Source organism: Canis lupus, chromosome 13 (assembly GCF_048164855.1).
Source record: "Canis lupus baileyi chromosome 13, mCanLup2.hap1, whole genome shotgun sequence".
NCBI lineage: Eukaryota > Metazoa > Chordata > Mammalia > Carnivora > Canidae > Canis > Canis lupus.
In genome coordinates, this window is record NC_132850.1 from 63198250 (window position 1) to 63213221 (window position 14972).

General features: G+C 36.2%; 1 protein-coding gene across 2 annotated transcripts in view; it reads left to right on the top strand.

Moving 5' to 3' along the window:
- TLL1 (tolloid like 1) overlaps positions 1 to 14972 on the top strand; it is a 192425-nt gene that overhangs the window by 105063 nt on the left and 72390 nt on the right. For both annotated transcript variants that reach the window (XM_072773841.1, XM_072773842.1), the window contains exon 8: positions 6104 to 6228. In XM_072773841.1, coding sequence (XP_072629942.1) covers positions 6104 to 6228 — 125 coding nt within the window. The remainder of the gene's footprint in view (positions 1 to 6103; positions 6229 to 14972) is intronic.

A 14972-nucleotide genomic window follows, 5' to 3' on the forward strand; every position in this document is an offset into this window, starting at 1 on the left:
TTTTCTAAAGAATGTAATAAATTTGGGTTTCAATTACTTTATTCTAAAGATGATGTCATCCAGCAAATAGTTCTCAGGTAAGGAGTTTGGGGCTGAAATCCTCCCCTTTCCCCATTTTAAGCCCATCTTACACTCATATGTCCATTCCAACTCATTCTTTTTGCCCACTTACGTCCGTTTCACAATTCATCAGACATCTGTTTCCAAAGGCAAGGTTGGAAAGAAGATAAAAAATTCAAATTAATACCTCTGTTTTTTAAAAACAAAAACTTAAAAAGAAAGATTTGATTTGGTTTTTTAAGTAATCTCTACAACCATAGTGGGGCTTGAACCTACAACCCTGAGATGAAGAGTTACTCGCTCCACTGACCGAGCCAGGCAGGCACCCCCTAAAAATTTCCTAATAAAAAGTAAAGAAGAATGTGTCGAAGAACTCTTAATACTTTGATAAATATTTATATATACACATTTATATATAATATTTGGATATTTATACAAACATACATATTTGTTTAAATATAATAACGACCAAATACTTAAAGTTTCTGGAATTGAATTTAAGTTTTGGTAGAAATGCCTCCATAAATTTGGCTTGAAATTAATCTCAAAGAGTTTTAAATTGTTTCTAGTTCAATGCTTGGAATTGAGTTTTCTTGTAGAAACATGTACCAAATAGGATTTGGGTCCAGGTTCAGCCAAGGCGCCTCTCCTATTCCTATGCTACTGAATTATATCATTTAGAACTAAACCGACTTTTGATTCTTTGGAATACAGGATGTAGTGGAAAGTGGAAAAAATTGTTCACTCTTTCTTATTTAATACACGATGAACTTATACCAAAGTGTAAGATATATATTTCCTCTTATTCTCTGTATTTCTCTTACATGTTTAAATTGCTTCTTTTCCTTCTTTTCTGTCAGTCATTCTGCTCTTGCGACCTGCAGTCCATCATCCCCATCCCCCCGCACCATGGTGCTGCATGCCAACCAGCCTTGGTCTATCATTTTGCCTTATTGTTTCAAAATTATCCTGTTCAGTTTTCCTAGTGAATTCATATTCTTAGAGTGAAAGTTACTATATCTACCTGTTAGAAGCGTTGATCCAACCAACATTATCTTATTGTTTTGATCTTTAAAGAGAATGTTTATTAATTCATACGTATATTTAAATAACTGAATTCCAGGAGATAAAATATTTGGCTCAGTTCTTAAGCCCTACCTTCAAAATATTTGAGGGTGTATGTGTGTGTATGTGTGTGTGTGTGTGTGTGGTTAAAAAACACACAACCTAAAATTTACGATCTTAATTATTTCTAAGTGTACCGTGTGGTAACGTTAAGTACATTCACATGGTTGTGAAGCAGATATCTATAACGTTTTCATCATGCAAAGTGAAACCCTATGCCCATGCCCATTAAATGACGATGCCCCTTTTTCCCCTCCTGGTGGCCCCTGGTAACGACTGTTCCATTTTGTGTTCACATGAACTTGGCCACCTTAGATATTTGCCTTTTTGTGACGAGCTTATTTCATTTAGCACAAGGTCTTCAAGGTTCACCCATATTACAGCATGTGACAGGATTTCCTTCCTTTTTAAGGCTAAATACTATTCCATAGTAGGTGCAGACCATATTTTGTTCATCCGTTGATGGATGCTTGAGTTGGTTCCATTTGTTGGCTATTGTGTATAGTGCTGAGGTGTGCAAATATCTTTTCCAGACCCTGTTTCCAGTTATTTTGCCTATACTCAAAAGTGGGATTGCTGGATCGTATGGTAGTTCACAACCTCACAGCAGTGCACAAGGGTTCCAGTTATTCCAGATCCTTGTCACATGTATTATTTTCTTTTTTTTTTAAATATTAACCACCCTAATGAGTGTGACATGCTGCTTTATTGTAGCTTTGATTTGCATTCTCTGATGATTAATGATGTTGAGCGTCTTTTCATGTGCTTTCTGGCCATTGTGTCATCTTTGGAGAAGTATCTGTTCAATTCTTTTGCCCATTTAAAGTCATATTATTTAATTTTTTTTGTTGTTAAATGGTAGGATTTCTGTATATATTCTGGATCCTTTTTAGATACTTAATTGGTAAATATTTTCTTTTTTCATCTCCGCTGCACAGTAGCTTTTTGATTTGATGTAGTCTCACTTACCTATTTCCGTTTTTGTTAATTGTGTTTTGGCTTCATATCCAAGAAATCATTGCCAGATCCAATGTTGTGAAGCTTTTTCTCTGTTTTTTTTCATCTAAGAGTTTCATAGTTCAGGGATTTCTGTGTAGGTCTTAAACTGTTTTGAGTTAATTTTTGTACCTAGCTTAAATAATTATCTAACTTCATTTTTTTGCATAAAGATTTTCAGTTTTTCCAACATCTTTTTTGAAAATATTGTTTTTTCCCTGTTTTTTTTTTTAAGATTTTATTTATTCATTCATGAGAGACACAGAGAGAGAGGGGCAGAGATACAGGCAGAGGGAGAGGGAGGCTCCCTTTGGGAGCCGATGTGGGACTTGATCTCAGGACCCAGGGATGACAACCTGAGCCAAAGGCAGATGCTCAACTCCTGACTCACCCAGGCATCCCTGTTTTTTTGTTTTGTTTTTGTTTTTGTTTTTGTTTTTTTTCTTGTTGAGTAGTTTTGGCACACTTGTTGAAGATCATTTGCCATATTCACTAGGGTTTATTTCTGAGATTCCTATTCTATCTTCTAGGTCTGTAGGTCTGTCTTTATACCAGTAGCATCCCGTTTTGATTACCTTAGCTTAGTGACGTGTTTTGAAATCACTATGTGTGAGTCTTCCAACTTTGTTCTTTTGCAAAACATTTTGGCTATTTGAGGTTCTGTGAGATTCCATATATATTTTAGGACTTTTTAAACTTCTAGAATAAATGCCTTTGGGATTTAGCAGAGATTGTGGTTGATCTGTAGAACATTTTGAGTAGTCTGGACATCTTAACAAACTAGGTTGTCTAATCCATAAGCAATGGAATGTCTTTCCACTGATTTATGTCTCCTTTAATTTCTTTTGCAGTGTTTTATAGTTTTTTAGTTACAAATCTTTCACCTTTTTTGGTTAGGTTTATTCCTAAGTACTTTATTCTTTTTAATGTTATTTTAAATGGAATTGTTTTTCTTAATATCATTTTCACATTGTTCACTGCTATTGTACGAAAACACAATGGATTTTTGTTTGTTGATTTTGAATTCCACAACTTTGCTAAATTTGTTCATTAGCTCTAACTTTTTTTGTGGACTCTCTAGGGTTTTCTATATTTAAGGTTACATGATCTGTAAAGAGAGATGATTTTAATTCTTTCTTTTCTATTAATGTCTTTTACTTCTTTTTCTTGCCTAATTGCTCTGGCTACAACTTCCAATACTATGTTGAATAGAAGCAGCAAGAGCAGAGATTTCTACCTTGTTCTTGATCTTAGATGAAAAACTTCCAGTTTTTCAGCACTGAGTATGATGTCCTCTGTAGGCTTTTCATTTATGGTCTTTATTATGTTGAGACAGCTTCCTTCTACTCCTAGTTTTTTGAAAGTTTTTATGATGACAAGTGAATTTTGTCAAATGTTTTTTCTACACCAGTTAGATGAACATGTGGCTTTTGTTCTTCATTCTGTTAATGCAAGTATTTGAAGTTTTATATTTTCACCTATTCTGGCCCCAAGGAGCCCATAAAAGTTTTAGTTGTCTTCATGGATGTAGCCCATCAGCAGATATAGGTACTTACTTTTAGGAAGTATAGGGCTAGATATATGTGGCCTTTATATGAATGAGTGACTTGTAATATAGAGGCTTGCTAACTGGGATTGCCCATTTTTCATTAATAAAACAATTGCAAAATTTTACAGTTTTTAAAGGAAGCATAGCTAATTCCCTCTTCTAAAGTAGAAGAAATGAAGATGAGTAAGTGTAGCCCTTTGTAATCTGTCTCTGGACTATTAATAGGGCCTCACTGAGGATGTTCAGGAAAAGCCTGTATTACTTAATGACCTGGATGTGGAGGAGAGAATTGTTAACTTCCTGACCACAAAGGAAGAACAAAATACAAGGTGACTGACCCCTTCCTGATGGAAGAGGTTACCTCAGTAGAGAGAAGAAGTAAAAATTAATCATTCTATTGTCTGAGTTTGAATAGACCCATTTCAAGATGTCCTTGACCTTTTTAAATTAAAGCTGTTTTGAAAACTGGAAAAAAATGAACCTCTTAAAGATTGCAAATCTGCTTTTAGAATTAGAAAATAATGAATATTCTGTTGGTGTTGAAGTACTGCAGAAATGCTAGCCCTTCATTAATTTGGACCTACCTACTTAATGTATCTGTTGATGCATGAAGCATAGTTGAAGAACGGCGTTTCTCAATGCTACTCTATCTTATAGCTCAACTTCCTCGATTGCATTGGCCTAGCTGGAGTTGTATCTTATTAAAAGTATGAGCAACTTCTCACTTGTGCTGGTCTACTCCCGCAAGTCATTAGCTCCCCCTCCTTCCCTTTATCTCAAGCAGTATAGATGGAGAGTTCTGTAGATACTTAGGTTCGTAAAGAGTTTCATTCTCTATTTATCCAGGTTTTATCTAAGGGTCACTACTCTTACCCAGGAGCCAGAGAGGTTAGTTAGTCATAAAGCCGTCATAGATCATGTCACTCCTCCTTTACCATCTTCCAGATATTAACAGTTTTCCTCAGGCTAAAAGTCACGTTCTCCGTGTGACACTCAAACACTTTAAGGATCCTCCCATCTCTGAGTTGTTCAATTTCCTCTTCTTTCTTTCTGGAATTCTCTGCTCCCATTTACCCACAGTGTCCTCACCTTCACTTCCTTCATGTTTGCCCAAAATGTCAGCTTTCAAGTGACTTTTTCTTTGATTACTTTATTTAAAAGCTACTCCATCACTGGATAATCAGTGTCCGTCTTCACTTCTTCTTTCTCCATAGTACCTGTCACTATCTCAATGCTCAATCTTTTGTTTAATGTCTCTTGCTCCACATTAAAATGAGAAAATCATCAGTGTTTCTTTTAATGTCTATAAATCCAGACCTACAACAACCTACAACACTGCTTAGTAAATATTTCCCAAAGGAAGGAATAGAGACAAATGTTCTTTTAACCTACAGTCTAAATATAATTTATTCATTAAAATTTGGAAAGGAGTATAATGCCTTTCATCCTAATTTAAAAGATTTTTTTACGATTGTATTTCTTAATTTCAAATACTTTTCTAGAAAACCTCTCTCTCTCTCCTTTGAAATCCTCATTGTTCTTACCACTGGAATGGCTTCCCAGTCCATTTAACTTTTAAGCTCAGTTCTTCCTTTAGAGTTATAAATGTTGATATTCATTGCAAAATTAAGACTGTATCTCATGCATTGTATTCAGAATTTTTAATTTTGAAGGTATCACATATTAGGTTTCTCACAACTCAGTATCTCTAGCTTAGCATTATCAGGGCTTTGCTATTGCTAGTTTTTTTCTTCTTAATTTTATCATGAAAATTTTATTCTCTTTGTGTGTGTGTGTGTGTGTGTGTGTGTATCAAAATACTATTTTGCTTTAAACTGTTCTTTCTAAAATTTGATACCATTTTTCCTGGTCTTTTAACATACTATAATACTTAGACTCCTAAGAATATATAGGTTAAATTCGTAATTTAACTAAAAAAATGATACATTTTGTTTGGCTTTTACAATTTTAGTAAAAATATGTAGTATAGGTTGTCCTTAAAAAATAGACTTCTATGAGGAAAAATTGTTTTACAATTTAGGAATCCAGGGGGTTCTTAGATTTGCTTAAAATCCTAAACCTAAAGCCGTGGTATACTTGGTGGGGGACCATATAGAATTCTAGATTTTTAAAAGTTTTTCCAAGTAAAAGTGCATTTCATCATTGACTTTATGCTAGATATACAATTTAATACAACTACTTTTTCTACTTTGATAAACATGTTTTGAAAGTCCGGCATACTATTTGAAGCCCAACACTGATATATTTTCCCTTTACTTGACATGAGTTTGAAAAAACAAATCTTATACTTGTAGGGTATGTATGTGTCTTAATTTGGTGACTTATGTGTGTCTTGCTTCTGATTTTTTTCAGGGGGATGTTCTTGGATACTATCCTCCCCTCGCGTGACGATAATGGCATACGTCCTGCAATCGGTCAGCGAACCCGTTTAAGCAAAGGAGACATTGCACAGGCAAGAAAGCTGTATAGATGTCCAGGTATTGCACCAGTTGAAAACAGAGCCATAATTGTGCCTGACTGTGTTCTTGCAGATGAATAAGCCACAATTTACTGAACTGTTTACTTGTGTCTCTCCATGCTGGCAAGTGACGTATTCAGTTCAAAGTCAGTAATCATAAAATGAAATGAGAGAACTCTGGAACACCCATTGATATAATTAAAAACAAATTGCTAGAAATCAAATTTAAGGCACAGGGATAGTATTTTTTTTTTCTTTTAACTTAACAAGTAAAAGAGCAAAAAAGCAGGATTGTTTGATAGTGGTTATTAGTTGCATGATTTCATAGTCAAATGTTGGGTTTTCTTGCCAACATAAAAAGAATATCCTTTATTTCAACTTCAGAATTGAGGCCTGAACGATCTTTTTCTTGCAAGTACCATCATGAATGATATATAAATTAAGATTTATGACTGTTGCAAAAAAATGAGCTCTAACTGTGTTGCTAATGGGTTACTCTATGTTTTGTTTTCACAACTGGACAAAATTGTGAAAAAGAGATGAAGGGAAGATCTTAATAAGAGTGTTGCAAGGGAACACCGGGTATTGGTCCAAAAAAAGAAAAAAGAGTCTGCTTTCAATTGGAAATGCTGCATACTCTATGTACCTCCTGCATAGTCAAAATCCTTTGAAATACCCTGTATCAAAGAAATATGTTTAACTTTGGTTAGCACAGCTTTTCCCTAAACTTTCGTTCATGGACGTATGTAAATTACACGTGTATGTGTGGTATTTATTTTTTTTAGACCTAAATTTCCACAGGAAAGATGTATTTGTAAGTGAATAAGTGAATGGCACCACTGTGACAACAGAAATGAGTGATCCTTGGCTAGTTTCTGGCAGTACTGGATTTATTACACTTTTTAAGTAGAAAGTTTGGGGGAAGATTGTGTGATTAATAGCAATTAGGTAAATAGAAAGTTCAGATAGGAAACCATTTCGTTTGTCTCTCTAAATATGTGTGTGTGTTTAGATAATACCACCTCAAAAGCACACTAGAGATGCTTTTACTCACTGCATTGTAGGAAGGCCAGTCAGTAGGAATCAGAAAAGTAATCAAACTTATGACACTATAATTTTCAGCCTATAGCTCTTAAATATTTAAGTTACCATGGGAAAATATATATAGTTTTCACTTAAATACGTAAACAAGCTATTTTCTTACTTGAAATATAGTGATACTGTGTGCATTGGTTTGTTAATACAGTAAAACCACATCGATGAAGGTTTATCAGTAGCTCCAAGAACATTAGTGGGATAAATGTTAAAGATTGATAACTGTAGATAGAAGTTTAAGTAAGATTACTTATTTGAGAATTATCTAGGAAGAGAGTAGGAGTTCAGAAAATGAAATGCGGGTTGCATCTTGGTTTTAATGCAGAAAAGGCGAGAGTTCTAAAACTGCAGAGTCCTTTGGAGTTTGTCTTAGTGTTTTCTCCTGTTAGAAGTTGCTGGTGAATAGAGCCGATCAGAGATATTTGGCAACATTACTCCAGCTTTTCACTTCTTATCAGTTTACCCTCTAAGCTCTTCTGGATCTGCATTTTATAGAGGTATTCCTTAAGAGATTAACCTTGAAAGGAATACCGGCCTGGTTCACACTTCAATATTTAAGGTTGTAGGTTTTATGGTCTATGATAAGTGGGGCTCTGAGTCCAAGAGGGCAGGTCCCTAATAGGCAGGTAATAGTAGGCAGATTGGAAATAGTGTTGCTTTTCCATTAATAACATAGTAAATGTGTTTTTATCTATGAGAAGGCGAACAGCCTTAAAAAATATGCATTTTTAATTTCCTTAAAGCCATATAAAGTGTTATTTTTTATGAGACTTTCTAGCTGGCAAGCAACTTCTAATCCATCATTCTATTTACCTATGCCAAATATATAAATTAGATTTGTATAGGAATCCTGAATTACTTATTGTACAGTCAGGGCATACTAGTCACGAAAAAGCTCCATATAGGAATAAAGTTGTGTTTTTTTAAGGTGATGGGATGAAGATAAGTTTCTTTTAGTTTAGAATTATTTTCCTTGCCATTTCTTGTTCTTTTAGAAGCAGGCAAGAAAGCTCTCCTTATGTATTTAATATAAAGAAAGAATAGGATTCTTTACAGCCCTGCCCCTCCCCTAACGCAAGACCCTGGCATCTATCTCCAGACCACATCCCAGAAAGGAGAAGGAAGGGAAATAAAAGGAGGCCTGCCCAGCCCTGGGATTGGATAGGTTTCCAGACAGTGCTGCCTGAAGGCCAGTCCTGTGTCCTTCCTTCCAACAGCTTCCAGGTCTTTCTAGCATTAAAGCATCTAACAGGACACCTGCTAGTGCTCCTTGGCCGGCCTGCCTTTATAATCCCTTGCATCCTACATACTGTCAGGACAAGATATGCCCAAGCAAGGGTGGACAATAGGGCATCACTGCAGTCTCCATCGTCCCTTAGCAGTTGGCTTGCGAAGGAGGTCTTTTCTAGGGTGTATGAGTCGGAGTGGGTATTCTTCTCTTCGTAAATCAGTAATATGTACTATTGTTCTCCCTTTGCCGGGGCGGGGGGGGGAGGCTTGTTTTTCTTGTGACCCTCATTTTCTAAAATGTATTTTTTTCTACTTTAAGATTACTTTCCTTTTTGATTTCTAAACTGCTTCATTGAACTCTTCTCCTGGTACAGTTACCAGTCTTTATTTGCATTTTTTCTCTTAGGTCTGTAGTCCCATGGCGTTTTTTGCTTACTTAGGACTTCACCAACCGTCAGTCCAAATATTCTTCAGTAAATCCTCCCCAATAAATATGTCAAGAAACATAATAAAATTTGGGAAATTGCAGAATAAAATGAAAGCTATAAATCAAGGGCCTTCTAAATATTAGAATTCTTCCTTATTACATAAAAGTGTGTGTGTGTATTCACCCATAAACATGCGCACAGTCTGAGTTCACAAATTTGGGAGTTTTCCATGCCAGTATCTGCACAGCAGGTGTGCTGGATGGGCCTGTCTACAGATGAGCATCTGTGGGTGGAAGCCAGTCCCCGTGAGCATGGACCCCGAATACTAGAAACGTTGCATTCCTTTAATCCCTAGTTCATTAACTTTACCTTGAAAATGGAAATAAGGTTCTTATTAGTTCCTTAAAGCGTTAATCTCTTGGCTCCTGGTATAATTTTCTGAGGTTCCAGACGGAATATACTTTCCATATGTGCTTGTACATACGGAGCTCATGGCTAAAGTATTGCCCACATGTAAAAAAAGTAATTTAGCCAATTTTTCCCCATTTACTCATGGAGTCATTTATTCATCTCCCTGCAAACAGTCCCTGGGTCGGTGGATGGTACCACACAGGGATAGTCAGGCAGCCCGAGCCAGGAGCCAGAACCGGGAAGGGCCTCGTCCCCTCCTTCCCTCAGTGTCTCCAGCTAACCAGTCCTATTGCCTTCTTGGAGTCTTACCTTCTAGCAGTGCATCCCCTCGTCTAGGAGCCTCATCGTTTTTCTAGATTGTTGAAATGCCTAATTCACCTCTTGCCTCCGTTCTGACATCTCTTTAATTCTCTGGCCATTCTAAGTGGCTTTGGAATATGCAAATCTTACTCTGTTTATTTTCAGGATAAAGACTAATCTCCTTTCCTTCTGTCATTCCAAGTTTTTTTTTTTTTTTTTTTTTCTTACCTCTTCCCGGAGTCTTTTCCCTAGGTTTTTTCCCCTATAGCCTGGGTTTTCGCCTCCACTTCACTTAGCTCCTGGCACCACAATGTGCTTGCCTCCTGCCTCCTCCTCCAGCCAGGATGCTCCTAACTGCCTCGGGCTTCAATCCCAGCTCAAGTTTAGGATTGGGCTCCTAAGTCACCTCCTGCTTGGAGACTTCCAGGCCTCCCCTGTGGGAAATGCCGCATTCGATCCCGGTCTTTGTGTCTTACTCATATAATTATCAGTTGACTTGGCCTTCCCCACACTGGATTATAGCTCTGTGGGATTGCAGTTGGATTTTCCCTCATGGTATTCTGGATCTGATGGAAACCAAGTGCTCAGTCAGTCGCTGCTGAATGAATGAATGAGTCACCGTTAACTCGTGGAAGGCATCAGATGTCATGGCCACGGAGGAGGAAGCCCAGACTCCACGCCCAAAGCCCAGCCTCTGGGGCGTCACACGGACAAGATCACTCGGAGAGGAAGGGATCCTAAAGGATGCTGCGCAGGTCCCCGAGACACGCCTCACGGGGCTGAACGGTGTGGGGCGGGAGAAAGGTCTCCCCGCAGTTGGTGTTTATGCTTCATTTTAAAGGGTGATTGAGACTTGGCTAGGCAGTTACCATCGAAATGCATTTTTAAAACATTTCAGTAATTAATCTCACATCCTCTCTCACATGATTTAGGATTCCTTGTAACATTTTCTTAAAATCATTTTACATTTTATTCTACATTTTAGAAATCATTTAAACCTATATTTATTATATTTAAAAGTTTAAGGGATATCAATATGTTAATTAGGAAGCATTAAATTGACTAGATAACAGTTTTCTTTCTTCCCCTAATTCCTCAATTTGTCAAGATCCTTTCGGAAGAGACTTATCTAATAGAAATTATTGTGCATCTCTGTCTGTGTTTTCCTTAGCCTTAGTAAAATTATAAATGTGGTCCTATAGAATATGGAGAAAGGCAAGTTCTCAATCTTTGGTGTCGGGTGGATAGTACAGACATTTGGTGAGCAAAGTAGCCATAGATGGACATGCAGACAGCTATGAATTTAACAATGTCATTAAAAGGACAAGAGTTTGTGATAATTGCTCAACAAGACACAATCCAAGTAGTATTTATACAGTTTAGGTATCATTTTCTATTCTGGAAGAATGAAGGTATATGTAAATCCCCTGATTTAGGAGCGAGATTGATAAAGGACTTAGTTTAACTGCTTTTTTTTTATTATTAATTATTTTTTATTTGAGCAGAAAAACACATAATATGACATGTACCCTATTACCAAATTTGTGAGTGCGCAGTAGCGTCAACTCCATGCACACTGCTGTACAGCAGGGCTCCAGAATCTCTTCATCTTGCGCGGCTGACACTGTCCACCGCACAGACTCTTCATTCCCTCGCCCTTTCCGCTCCCCGCTTCTGAGTCTGACTCCTTCAGGAACCTCAGGAAGTGGAATCACGCAGGACCTGTCTTTCTGCAGCTGCCCTCTTCCTCTGGCAGAATGTGCTCTGGGCTTATCTAGCGCGTAGCATAGGCCAGATTCCCTCTGTTTTAGGGCCGAACAATATTCTATTTTATGCATATAGCACAGTTTCTTTATCCATTCACCCACTGATGGATGGTTTGGATGTTTCTGTTTCTTGGCTAATGTGAATAATGCTGCAATGAAAACGGGAGCAGAGATACCTCTTCAAGATCCTGTTTTCAGTTCTTTTGAATAAATACCCAGAAGTGGGATTATTGGATCATTTGGGAATTATTTTTACAATTTTTGAGGAAATCCCACACTATTTTCCATAGTGGCTGCACCATTTTATATTCCTACCAACTGTGCACAGAGGCTGCAATTTCTCCATTTCTTTGCTGACGCTTCTTATCTTCTCTTTGCTTGTTTGTTTTTTGATAATGACCATCCTAACAAGGGTGAGGGGATACCTCATTGTGGTTTTGACTTGCATTTCCCTGATGATTGCTGATGTAAATAGAACTTTTTTTTTTTTTATACCTGTTGGGCATTTCTTTCTTTCTTTTTTTTTCTTTCTTTCTGTTGGGCGTTTCTAGGTCTTCTTTGGCCATCTCTTTTTCTTTGCCTATTTTAAATTGGGTTATTTTATCTTTTGCTATTGACTTGTAGGAGTTCCTTATATATTTTGAATACTAACCCCTCATGAGATATATGATTTGCAATGCAAGTATCTTCTCCCATTCGGAAAGTTGCCTTTCACTCTGTTGACGGTTTCCTTTGCTGTACAGAAGCTTTTTTTTTAGCTGATGTAGCCCCACCTGTCCATTTTTGCTTTTATTTCCTGTGCTTTTGGTGGCATATCCAAGAAATCATTGCCAGGACTATTGTGACAAAATTTTTCACCTCTTTTCTTCTTTGCAGTTTCGGGTCTCACATTCACGTCTTTAATTCATTTTATGTTGATTTGTGTGTACAGTGGAAGATAAGGGTACAATTTAATTCTTTCTGTATGCATATTTCTAGTTTCTCCAATACCATTTGCTGGAGAGACGATGCTTTCCCCAATGAGGAGTCTGGCACCCTTGTTGATCATCAGACCATTACACATGGGCTTATTTGGGGGCTCTCTCTTCTGTTGGTCTGTATGTCTGTCCTATGCCAGTATCATACTGTTTTGAATACTGTAGCTTCAGGTTGTGGGAGCCTCTGGCTTTGCCCTTTTTTCAAGAATGTCTTGGCTATTTTGGGTTTGTGGTTTTATGTGAGTTTCAGGATTTGGTATTTTTTTTTCTTTCTGTGAGAGACGCCATTGAGGTTTTGGTAGAAATTGCGTTGAATCTGTAGATTGCTTTGGGTAATATGAATATTTTAACAATACTAAGTCTTCCAATCATGAACACAACTCGTCATTCCCTTGATTTGTCTCATCTTAAATTTCAGCAATGTTTTGTAGTTTTCAACGTACACGTGTTGTACCTTGTTGGTTAAGTTTATTGCCAAGTATTCTATTCTTTTTTAATGATATTATGAATGGGACTGTTTTCTTAATTTCCTTTTGAAATTGTTCTTGGTGTACAGAAATACAATTGATTTTTCTGTGTTGATTTTATATCCTGCCACTTTGCTGAATTTGTTTACTAGTTTCTAACAGTTTTGTGTGTTTGTGTAATGTTTATGGTTTTATACATGTACGATTGTGGCATCTGCCTACAGAGATAGAAGTCTAACTTCTGAATTGTTTTTAGTTTTAGAGTAATTATTAGGGCAGTGGAATTAATAACTGACCACTGTATATTTCTTTATGAGTTTTTTTCTCCTAAATATGACTGAGTTTTAAAGTTCAAAGACATATTCAAATACTTTAGACAGCAATCTTCCTACCTGTGTAAGAGGTAGCTAAAGGTTGAAAAGAGGATTCAGGGCATAATAACATTTAATCCCTACAAAGCAACTTTATTAAATGTTATGTTAATTAAATGTTCACTTAACAAGAGAAAACTTAGGCTGAAGCTTCTGAGACTTTCTTATAGGACATAATTAGTAAGTGGTAATGCCATGACTAAAACTTGTGTTTTCTTATCCAGAGATTTTGCTCAGTAAATGAACAGCATTTTAACTTCATAGCGCCACTTTTTTCTTGCTTGATTTTTCTTTAGTTTTTTTTTATAATAAACTTTGCTTTTCATATCTGGATATTAATCAGCCTATGGCTGGGGAAGGTACTAAAATATCTTTTGTAGTAGGGATCAGATAGTCAGGACAACCACACTTTCTTATAAATGATTATAAGCTTTATAAGCAAATGCTGTATAATAGATTGACTAAATATTTGAATTATATGCTGTATTCTATTTTTCATTTCATAAAATTCTCCATTTCATCTTTATCAGAACAGTATTTTTTTTTGTGTACATCTGTGGATTCAATATATTTGTTATAATTCCACTTCAGTAAATGCAGGACCAACATTCTATGTGGCTTAATGTACTTTTCAATCATTAAAGAATTTATTTTTAGACTGCTATCAATTACAGTATTTTACATTGAAACACACTCACCTCCCAAATGATTATTTAGCATCTGAACTGATCCTACTTAGAAGCACGTTGTTTGCATTAATAGAATCTTAATAAATTTTCATTTTTCTAAGTGTTCTTGTAATGTTGCATTTATCAAGAGCTCTCAGATGACTGATGGAAAGTACTGAATTATGTATTTTTGACCTTGAGCAGCTTCATTTTGTTCTAAAGGTGCTTTGACCTGCCTATTCATCAAAATAAACACTGCTTACTTCTACTCGAGAGATATTTTGTTGTGCAAACTTAATATCTGTGTTTTCAAATAAATATTTATATCATGTCAGACTTTTTACAGCTCTGTTTTGTTTTCAAAGTCATCATTTTTCTTTCTTCATTTGACTTAAGATATGCAAAGCCATTTATTATTTATGGAGGATTTGATGAGATGAGAGTTCACCTGCTGGTAGCTATGACTCTATAATATGGTAATATCTCAGTCTGATTTCAGTCTCCTTCAGATGGAAAGAACTTTTTTTTTTTTTTTTATTGAGTGAAGGTTATAAAGATGACAGGCTGCAGCAGAAGAATTATTCTTAAATTCAGGATACTTAAAGCAGCCTAGTTTCGTGTGGCACAAGCTATGTCTTACAAAGGCAACAGGAAAACCCATTATAGAATGGTTCTGACCACTAACCTTGGCTAAACCAATGAGCTAATTACACTCTGTGTCTTTGTTGAAATGGCCCTGAAGATATCAATCACACCGATCTTGAGGCTGTGCAGCTGATAATTTGCTATTTTAGATAACTGATAATTACTTTCAAGAAATTAGACAGTTGTAGTAAGAGGCAAACCTAATTGCTTTTCCAGTAATTTTTACTTACGATCATCAGAAATGAGAGAGTAAATAAATGTCCACATCTTGTAGGAAAATTTCAATCTTCCTTTATGTTTTTAGCTTTTCAATTATTTTCAGCTTATTTTGAGAAAAATTTTCATTGTGTGCGACATTTTTGGTACCTTTATTGATTGTATTCTAATCATTATTTAAGATATCTT